We start from the raw sequence: 10,220 nt of genomic DNA, 5'->3' as shown, positions 1-10,220 counted from the left end.
ACCTATCAAAAATATTTCCGCCTGCACCTTATTTTTAATAGCAATCTTATCTGTAGACTGCCATAAAAATTTCAAGGCGCAAACGGACGCAGAACGCACCTAATATACAAAAATGTGATATTTAGCTAATGAAACAATTGCCTATCTAGCTTCTACATTTCTTAACACATTCGTGTCGGAGCGTTTGGAGCCGCACTTGATATGGGTTCTGGGTGATCTCGCGTCTATTTCTTTCAATAGCGGTATATTGAGAAAAACTGCTACAACTAAAGTATATTTTTCAAAAAAATTTTATTTGTGTAGTATCGGGGCCTCCATACCCAAATAGGAAACCTCTAAGGGACAATAGAGAGGGAGTGGTTGGCGTAGCGCGCAAAGCCTCGGCCTGCTAAGCAGAAGGTCCCGGGTTCGATTCCCGTTAGGTCCCTCAATATTTTTCCCTAGGTTCCTATAAATGGGGGCTCGTCCATGGGGGAAACCAGGCGCTGTGAGATGAAAACATGCGAGAGGGTTGCATGTCTCCCAAAAAGAGTTGAGAAATAGAGTTTCGGCTGAGAGTGCCACTGTGTGAGGGGAGTGGTACCCGAAAGTGTTGAGTTGAGTTGCGTTGCACTAAGGACATTCGAGGGCGAATGTCAGTTCAGAATGGCCGAGTGTAATATCGGGGCCTCCATACCCAAACAGGAAACCTCTAAGGGACAATAGAGAGGGAGTGGTTGGCGTAGCGCGCAAAGCCTCGGCCTGCTAAGCAGAAGGTCCCGGGTTCGATTCCCGTTCAGGTCCGTCGATATTTTTTCCCTAGGTACCTATAAATGGGGGCTCGTCCGGGATGGAGGTATCTACGGCTACACGAAGCCAGGAGTTGTGCGGTGAAAAACACGTTGAGAGTTGCACGTCTTCCGAAAATGAGTTGTTTCGGCTGTTGTGCCACTGTGTTGGGGGAGTGTACCCGAAAGTGTTGAGTTGCTGAACTTAGGTCAGTTTAGAATGGCCGAGTGTAGTATCGGGGCCTCCATACCCAAATAGGGAACCTCGAAGGGACAATGTTGAGGGAGTGGTTGGCGTAGCGCGCAAAAGCAGAAGGTCCTAGGTTGTTGGGTCCCCCGATACTTTTTTCCTTAGGTTCCTACATTTGTTGCGGCATTTCTGAAGAGAAATCGAGCCATTCGTAGCGTTTTTATAAATTTCTTTCGAGACAGATGGAAATGAGTGAAAATCTCAAAGACTTGAAACGAGCGAATCTCAAAATCTGAATTGCATTCACAAAACTATGAATTTCTCGACAATATTCTCGAGAGTATCTATGTACGTAAGCAAGCGAAACGAAAAAATGGCGTGATCCACTGAAGATATGTTAATCACGCTGCATACACAATTACAAAATCAACAAGGCGCCGGTAATAGGACATTAATCAGCACTCAGTGTAACACGACGTCGTCACACTCGAGAATCTCAGCAATGTCTCACGTTTCCACGGGTTTCTCTGTTTCAGTCCCGATATCGCACATCGTGACACTGGTCGGAGATCCCACGTATCTTCCCTGCGACATATCAACCACCCACGAAGAGGATTCAGTGCACCTTGTGCTCTGGTACCGCGAGGACCTCGGTACATCGGTTTACAGGTAAGGCGTAAATCAATCTGTACACAAGCGGGCAGATGGATCGTGTCTCCATTCGATACACGTTCGATCCAGTGAAAATTGAGCCTGTCCTCCTTCGAAATCTTACCAGGAGGATTCGTTAATCCTTAAAGAGAATGCTTGGAAATTTTAACAGGGGGAAGTTGGGTTTTGGTATCGCCAATGGAGAGTACGTAAATTAAAATCATATACTGGTGCATGAGTGGACTAAAAATTGAGCCATTTTTTTTTTAATCTTGGGAGGAGGATTCGTTAATTTTTAAGGAGAATGCTTGGAAATTTTAACAAGTGGAAGTTATAATTTTGGTATCACCAATGGAGAATACGTAAATTAAAATTAAATAGTGGTGTATAAGTGGGCTGAAAATTGAGCCATTTTCGTTGAAATCTTGGGAGGAGAATTTGTTAATTCGTAAGGAGGAATATTATTCGAGTCGAATGTTGCAATTTAGATCGATATTTCCAATGAATCTTTGAATCTGAGAAAAAAAATTTAAGCGCATTCTAATTCCACAACCTTTTCTCATTTCTTCTTCTTTTTTTGGTAAGAATTTTCTTGGATTTTCGTTCAAACATTTTTCGCTATCGACGCGAACTTACGGGATGATCTAATGCATAAATTAAAGTAATATAGTGTAGTCTTCGGCGTCCGTCTACTACCGAGTTTTTCGCTATCGACGCGAACTTACGGGATGATCTAATGCATAAATTAAAGTAATATAGTGTAGGAGATGGTCTAATGAACTTCACTCAAATCAGGATGTCGTGCAAAGTAGTTTATTCCGGACTCTTCGGCGTCCGTCTACTACCGAAGCTAAGAACGATGCATACACTACCGGCCAAAAATTTCGAATCACCTCCCAATTTTCATCAGCACTGAATCTGCTACTAATTTTTCATAGACTTGATATTGATGTTATGGAGATAAATAGCAATTTGTCTCGTATCGATTGATTTGAATGATACAAAATTCGTTCAAAAATTCTTAAAGCTGCTCGACTTTTTTCTGCGAATTTTTGTGTAACTTGCAATGCACAGTGATTCCAAACTTTTGGCCGATAGTGTATATCGCTGGGCCGAACCGATGGGTACTCGGGTCTGGTGTTTGTCACTCGCCAAGAGGCTCAGGCCAAGCCATAAACCGTCCCAAAAAGCCTAAAATAGTGGAATATGACTAACTCTTCCACAACCTGACTACTAAAATTTCGTGTTAAGGGTCTATTTTTCATTTTTCTCAGACAATACAAATGGGTTAAAGAAGCTTTCTTCGTTACGTTAAGGGATCACGAGGAAAATTCATCGATGCAAATTTTATTTCGAATCTCACTTGAGGCAACATTTCAAAATTCTTAAAAACATTAATTATAGGTTCAACTATAATTTTTGTAGCGCCAAAATAATACAGCGATCGATGCGTACCGATAATTATAAAAGAAGTAAACGAATGTTTTCTGTACATCGAAAAAATTACTTCAAATATCAAAAGGTGAATGTTTAAAAATATTCAAAAGTATCTGAATCGCGTCTAAATTAATTACAGCACCTCGAAGCAGCGTGTAAAATAACTTCTTTCAAGTATCGACGTAGATTAATTCCAAGTTTCTCGAATAAAAAGTTGAAGATTAATTATTTAGACGGCGGCAAAGATATTCAGTTGGCGGTAACATTCATAAATCCGTTTTTATCGCGTCCTTTCAGGCGCGAAACGCTTTTTCTGGAAGAAGCTTCGTCATGGCGCCGTCAAAACTGGCGAGAATCTTAAAACGAGCGGGCCCTGGACGTTCTACATTTAAAACCGTCCGATTCATTCGTGTTCCCGGAGAAACTTTAATTTATTCACCGCGCTAACTCGGGGAACACGTCTATCCATCTGACAGAAACGTCCTGCCTGTAGCGTTAATTAAAATAATTCTGAAGAAATTTCGTCGTCACGCAGACTTTCTACAAAGAAAACAGAAATTCGCCGAAATAAGTGTGTATTATTGTAAAAGCTGGAAAATAGGAAAATGTTGTTTTTTTTTTTCTTTCCTAGTCGGTTTCGTAGTAATTAAAATAGTCAAACGAAACGAGATACATGGTACAGAAAGGTTAGTGAAAATAATGATACGGAGGAAAAGGAAGGAATAGTAAATAACGATGTGAGAGAAAGAAAAGAGGTAATAAATAACGATGTGACAGAAACGAAAGAAATAATAAATTTCCTGAAATTTCCATCTTCCGAATTTAATTATTATACAAATTATAATAATTAGTCTGGAATCACCAATTCGATTTAAAATTACTGTTAATATTCCTGCTCTGTAAGATTTTATGTTATTATAAAAAATAATTAAACAGTAAGAAATTAATCCTAGGCCGTCTCAGCCTAGTATAATGGTTAATATGTTAGGACTTATGATTATAAGAATTATAGATATTAGGAATATAATAACTAAATATAAGTATTTATTTATTAAATAAATATTTATTTTTATATATTCAGTTCTATAGATAATTACTATAGATGAAATAATTAAAATTATTATAATAAAAAATATTATTTTATTGTCTAATATAATGAATATATTTAATTTTATTGAATTAATTTCTATAATTATTCATTCAATAATAATGATTTTGTTTAAGTTAGTAAAAGTTATTCCAATTATGAAAAATATAATTCTTATAAATATTAAAATGAAGCTTGTAGTTATTATTTTAATAATAATTTAAAGTAGATAATATTTACATTGCTGATTCCACAAATCATTGTTTTTATTTAAACTATTTAAATAAATGAATATAGATCTTAGGATCGCGAGATCACAGATCTCAGCGTTACATTATCGCTGAATACAATTTTACACGAAGTTTCAAATTTCTGTTCCAGCGTCGATGTGAGAGATCGAGATTTCGGTATCGCTGAACGATGGTCAGACAGCGTGTTCTCGAATCGAGCCTACTTCATGCCGGACAAGAAACCGGCCGAACTTGGCGTGAACTACACGAAAGAAGAAGACGCTGGGATCTACAGGTGTCGCGTGGATTTCCAGATCGGCCAGACCAGAAATTCCAAAGTCAATTTAACGGTGATAGGTGAGTAAATTAATCCTTCACTTTCCTTCCAATTAATCGAGCCACTCGAGAATCAAAATCCCCACTCGTTCACGTCCCTTCGATTCCAGTATCAAACCACTTGGTGCTTAATTTTTCACAAATCAGACAAACTTAATCAATTCCACTCGGCAGTTCTCTGTAATCGACAAAATTTTCCTGTATTCGTAACGCATTTGGCAGCTTCTCTCTTAAAACTTCCACAACAATAACTGTTCCGTCGCGCAGGTACAGAACGCGTGGGGTCTTCGTTGACCGGGTTTATGGCACGCTCGCACCAGAAGGTTATTTTTGAGAACAAAGACGCTTCGTAGCTCCGCGAAAAAGTAAGTAATTTCTTACAGAACAATGCCTTCAGAATTTCGACTTTTCCGCGTCCTCGATAACCGAAGACGTGTCATAAACCAGGTATTCCTGAAGGGTCAATCGACACGCGCGTATAACGGCACTCTCGGCCGCGGGTTGACCTGGCGGGAATTTCCGACGCGTCACCGAAGGACGGCGAAGATTCCACGCAGCCGCAGGTAGGGCCCCACTCCTTCCAAGGAAAAGCGCGCTAAGGGCGCAATGGAAGGGTGGGTGACACTCAAGGGGCACGTGGATTGGTAATTTGTGCGTACGTGAAAAACCAATCAGCGTGCCTTTTTACACTTGGCGGGGGAGTCACTGCGAAAAAATTCGGCAATCGAGCGACAGATTCAGAAAAGGTTCTATCGAGCGAACACCATTAGATCTCCAGCCGTTCGAGGAGACGCAACACATTCGCAAAGATTCTCTCGTGTGAACAAGACACACTCTCCAGCCGTTCGAGGAGACACAACACATTCGCAAAGATTCTCTCGTGTGAACAAGACACACTCTCCAGCCGTTCGAGGAGACACAAGTACACTTCGAGTCGCGATCGAATACTCGAGTTTTCAAACAAGTCGTCAATCGTTTCGTGACGCACTCCACGTTTGCTATGTATCAGCAGAACAAATTTGAACTAGTTACCGAAAATGAATTTGGCGGGTAACGGTTCATTTCGAACATCGCAAAAGAACGCGACGCGACCGAGTAAAACAAAAGCAGGCCAAAAGGAGAGAAATAATCTGCTAGAAAACCAGTAGCTCACGAAGGATTGTAAAAATTGTACAGAGTAATTCACAAATCAATTCTCGTATTCAAACAATACATCCGAAGAACGAACCAGGAGCGATAACATTTCAGCGATAATTAAATTCTCCTCTCGTTCCGTCGTTTTCCACGTTTGCAATAAAAACAAGAAAAAAACAGAAGCTCCGAAAAACAAGGAGAACAGGTAAAACATTGTCGATCTCGGCGCGCTCATCTGTTTATACCGAGAAACGTCAGGCGGAATGGAAGCGTGAAACGCGATCGAATATTCGCCGGAACATATTGTTGTCGAATAGCAAACAGAATTTCCTGCCGGTAGGCAATAAAGAGATCTGTCAGCTTTCCCTCGAAATCGTGCTTCACGTTCGAAAATCCACGACGAACAAACCTGCCCTATAAAGGAGTCCGCGAAGCGACGAAAAACCAAAATTCTCCCTAGAAAAACATAATTTTCGGTACAGCTGTTATTTCTACCTCGTATTGTTTTCTTCTTTTCTACGTTTCTCATTCGCGAAACCTTAAGATACGCGGGGTCATTTTTCTCTGGAAACCATTTTCGACGAGACGTCACGAAAGGAAATGCATGGAGATCGGTATCCGGAGCACTTTTGGTCACTGCTCGTGAAGTCCGGGCGGGCGTTTTTCGAGCGTTCTCGCGCGATGACGGAACCAGGAGATATATCAAGATGAAAACTATGCCAACCGTCCACGGACAATACCGTGTCGCGCGCACTGAGCATTCTCCGAGGGTTGCACGCGTTTTATCTGCTCGACACATCGCCGCTTTTCGAGCTTTTAACGTTCCTCCTCCTCGCCGGTGCAATTTATCTCGCAGGAATTCGGCACGATCACGGTGAAGGAACACGCGATGTGTTTTTTTTCTTTTCAGGGACGCCTTGGTTATCGCCGCGCAACCACCGAGTATCGTTGTTCTTTAATGTATAGGAGAAGGAAGACGAATTCTGGGTGAAACACGAGAGAGAGGCAATTGGAAATTTACGAGTTACTTATGGGGGAATTTTACGGGAATGATTTGTAGCTCTGTAGATTCGATTCTGGATAGTTTGTGCCAGCGATAAAGTGGAGAATTCAATTTTTGGAGAGTGTAAGGTGTAATGACTATTTCACTGGTCTGATTACATATCGAGTTGTTCTACTAGTTTAACCAGTTACTCAAATTTTTGAAAATTTCATATCGACGAACGTTTACTTATTCTCGAGTGTAATGCCTATTTCACTGGTCTGATTACATATCGAGTTGTTCTACTAGTTTAACCAGTCAGTCAAATTTTTGAAAATTTCATATCGTCGAACGTTTAGTTATTCTCGAATGTAATGCCTATTTCACTGGTCTGATTACATATCGAGTTGTTCTACTAGTTTAACCAGTCACTCAAATTTTTGAAAATTTCATATCGACGAACGTTTACTTATTCTCGAGTGTAATGCCTATTTCACTGGTCTGATTACATATCGAGTTGTTCTACTAGTTTAACCAGTCAGTCAAATTTTTGAAAATTTCATATCGTCGAACGTTTACTTATTCTCGAGTGTAACGCTTGTTCTATAGGTCTGACTATGTATTGAGTTGTTCCACTAGTTTAATCAGTTGCTTAAACAACGGTTGTTTTTACTGGGGAGATCTTGAATTTTGTGTTGGCGTGTTTTATAGAGGATGATGTATATATGGTTGAAAAAGACGTTGTCATTTTGTTATCTAATTTTTATTAACGATGGTAATGTTTTTGCATGGTGGCGCGTGATGCTTCGGCGGAATCGTTTGGCAGGATTAATACCTGCAATACACGCAGGTTAAAACGAAGAAGCGATAACATTTATTCACCGGCGATGGACGATTCAGGCGAACGCTCATCAACGTGGAATAAAAAAAAAAGGATAGGACAAAACACTTTTATATAAAATGCGATATCACGTTGCGCTTTATTGCGCGAATGAGATCGTTATAGTCGTAAATTTCGCGGTGTGATCGCGTGACACGTTTTCCCTCTTTCTCCCATCTTTTTCCTCTTTTTTCTGCTTTCAGTATTCTCTCTTCTCTCCTTTCTCTGTCTCTTCTCCCTTATTTTCTCTTTCCTTTTCCTCTATTTCTTCTAGCTTTACTTTTCCCTCCTCTTTTTCCTCCTTTCGCTTTTCTTTTTCCCTCCTTTCCCTTCTCTCCTCTTTTTCCTCTTTTCTCCTTTCTTTTTCCTCTCTTTTCTTTTTCTCTCCTCTCTCTTCTCTCTTCTTTCTTCTCATTTTCTCTCGAAACAAGCTCCATCCTTTACAGCAGCTTTGCAGCAGTAGGCACACAGGCGAAAATATTAGAAAACACGTAAACCTCCCATTTCGATGTGAAAATTATTTCGTCAACCGGTTCAAACGAAATTAATCAAAACGAGCAAAAGCAACGAAACGCGAGATTCTATCCCGGATAAGCCGCTGGATCAGACCTTGTCCGTGTCTTTTGTAACATTTATCGACGTCGACTAATCCCTTCCGTGTTTATGTCATGCTTAAAGTTATCATTTTGCCGTGATTCTCCAGTATGAATAGCGCCCCACTGATGATCTACAACGCGTATATTCCCCTTTAACGATTCCCACTTGCGGTGAAAAATGAACGGGATCACACGCTTGACCACTTCGATCCGATAGAAATGGTCATAAATACGTTCGTTCCTTTCGATAAGAAAAATGCTAAAAAAAGAAAACTCTGGTAAATTCAACAGACAAACGATCAAATAAATATTACTCAATACGTATTTGCCTATCGTTATATTACAAATTTCATCTCTAAGTCCTAAACTACCGTAAACTTCATTTCCCTTCGTTTTCTATCAAGACACATCTAAAAGGAACATGAAAAACGAAGCTCTAACATCGCGCAGTAAACGTCGAATTATCCGAGCTAGTGATCTTTGGCACGGATATGAAGTCTCGTAGTCGTTAACGAGCAACTTCTCTGTTAGCTTCGATTTTGCTCTCTTGAACCAGGATGAAGGGATGCGCGTCGACTCGAACGGTTCCCGGAAATCTTCGCTCCGGAGGAACGCAGGCAGCCTCGTCTGTCGCGTCTCCTTCACCTCGATTTTTCCCTCAACTTCCATTTCCTGCGTCGGATACTAACGGCGGAATTGAACAGGTCAATACGTACGATCCCCGTGTGACGTAATTTACGTCCCCCTTTGCCCGTTTTCCCGAGCGAAAACGTTACGAATCGCTCGTTGCTTGCGCAACAGAGGCTTTGAAGCTGCAAGAATTTCTAAAGGTCGCGACCGTAGAGACTTAGAACGGACAGAACGCGAACTTCTGTAATTTCGAGGAACAATAAAGATCGGTTCAATTGGAACTGAAGGAAAATATCGACGAATTTTTAAGTTGCCAAGTTTCGAGAGGAAATTTGTGTTTGTTTACATTTTCGATGTTTATTCAATTTTTTACTTGGAAAAAGATACTTTTGATACTTCGTTAAGGAATAATGCGTGAAACGGTGATGCGTTTATAAATTTTGCGTCGTTTAAATTCAAAGCGATGCTAATTTCGATGAAAATTATCGCTGAATTTAATTTTCGCGATATTAAAACATAAACCAAATTGAGAGCAGTGACCATTTCTCCAATGAACAGTAAAAACGATCAGACAACGAGTGAATTATAGTTCGACTGAAGGAATCTCCATAAGTGCCACTTACTATTTCCTCCAAAGACTGTACTCCCATTCGAGATCGGCTTTAAGAGGCCTTAAAGGATGATACAGACACTGTGGAACTTTCCTTTTAAAGGATAATAAAGCCCCGGTACACAGTGCAAGATAAATCATTTCGGCGGACGTGAACGAGCACCTGAACAGATCGACTTTATTCCCAAATGCCTCGCGACGTCCTAGGACGTTCCTCTTATTTTACGACACGATGGAACGTGTTCGTTCCTCGCAGCAGCCTCGATGACTGTGAAATTCTGGAAAGCCAGCGCGCCACGTGAGGGTACGCGGTTTTATTCTTGGCTCACCTTCGATACACCCGGTCAATTGTACACCACTTAACATTTTTCCGACGAGAGACGAGGAAATAACGAGGTCGAAACGAAGCCCCCTCTCGGTGGCTGTTCTCGGAGAACAGACGCGAGAGATAAAAGTGCAGCGAGAGATTGTGGAGCAGAGGAGACGTGGATGTGGATGAAATAAAAGGAGGGAAAAGGTGGGAGCTGTTAAAAGGAAATGGACGAAGGAAAGTCATTGTCAAGTGGAGGAGAGGAGAAAAAAAGGATCGACGACGTACAAAACAGGTCAAGGAGAGAGAATCAAAGAGGAGGTCTGTGGAGGACCAATGAAAAACGAGGGAACACCGGATGGGGGAGAGTAAGTGACGGG

The 10,220-nt window shown here is 40.9% G+C and overlaps 1 protein-coding gene across 1 annotated transcript in view; it reads left to right on the top strand.

Annotated features, from left to right (window-relative positions):
• Positions 1–1,351: 1,351 nt before the first annotated feature.
• LOC108572866 (hemicentin-2-like) overlaps positions 1,352–10,220 on the top strand; it is a 77,224-nt gene continuing 68,355 nt past the window's right edge. Inside the window, exons 1-3 of the mRNA XM_017935185.1 lie at positions 1,352–1,397; positions 1,494–1,626; positions 4,514–4,719. Of these exons, the coding sequence (XP_017790674.1) occupies positions 1,352–1,397; positions 1,494–1,626; positions 4,514–4,719 (385 nt within the window). The remainder of the gene's footprint in view (positions 1,398–1,493; positions 1,627–4,513; positions 4,720–10,220) is intronic.

The sequence above is a fragment of the Habropoda laboriosa genome, unplaced genomic scaffold (assembly GCF_001263275.1).
Source record: "Habropoda laboriosa isolate 0110345459 unplaced genomic scaffold, ASM126327v1 scaffold102, whole genome shotgun sequence".
NCBI classification, from domain to species: domain Eukaryota; kingdom Metazoa; phylum Arthropoda; class Insecta; order Hymenoptera; family Apidae; genus Habropoda; species Habropoda laboriosa.
The sequence above is the reverse complement of the archived record's forward strand: the minus strand, read 5'-3'. Positions and strand labels throughout refer to the sequence as shown.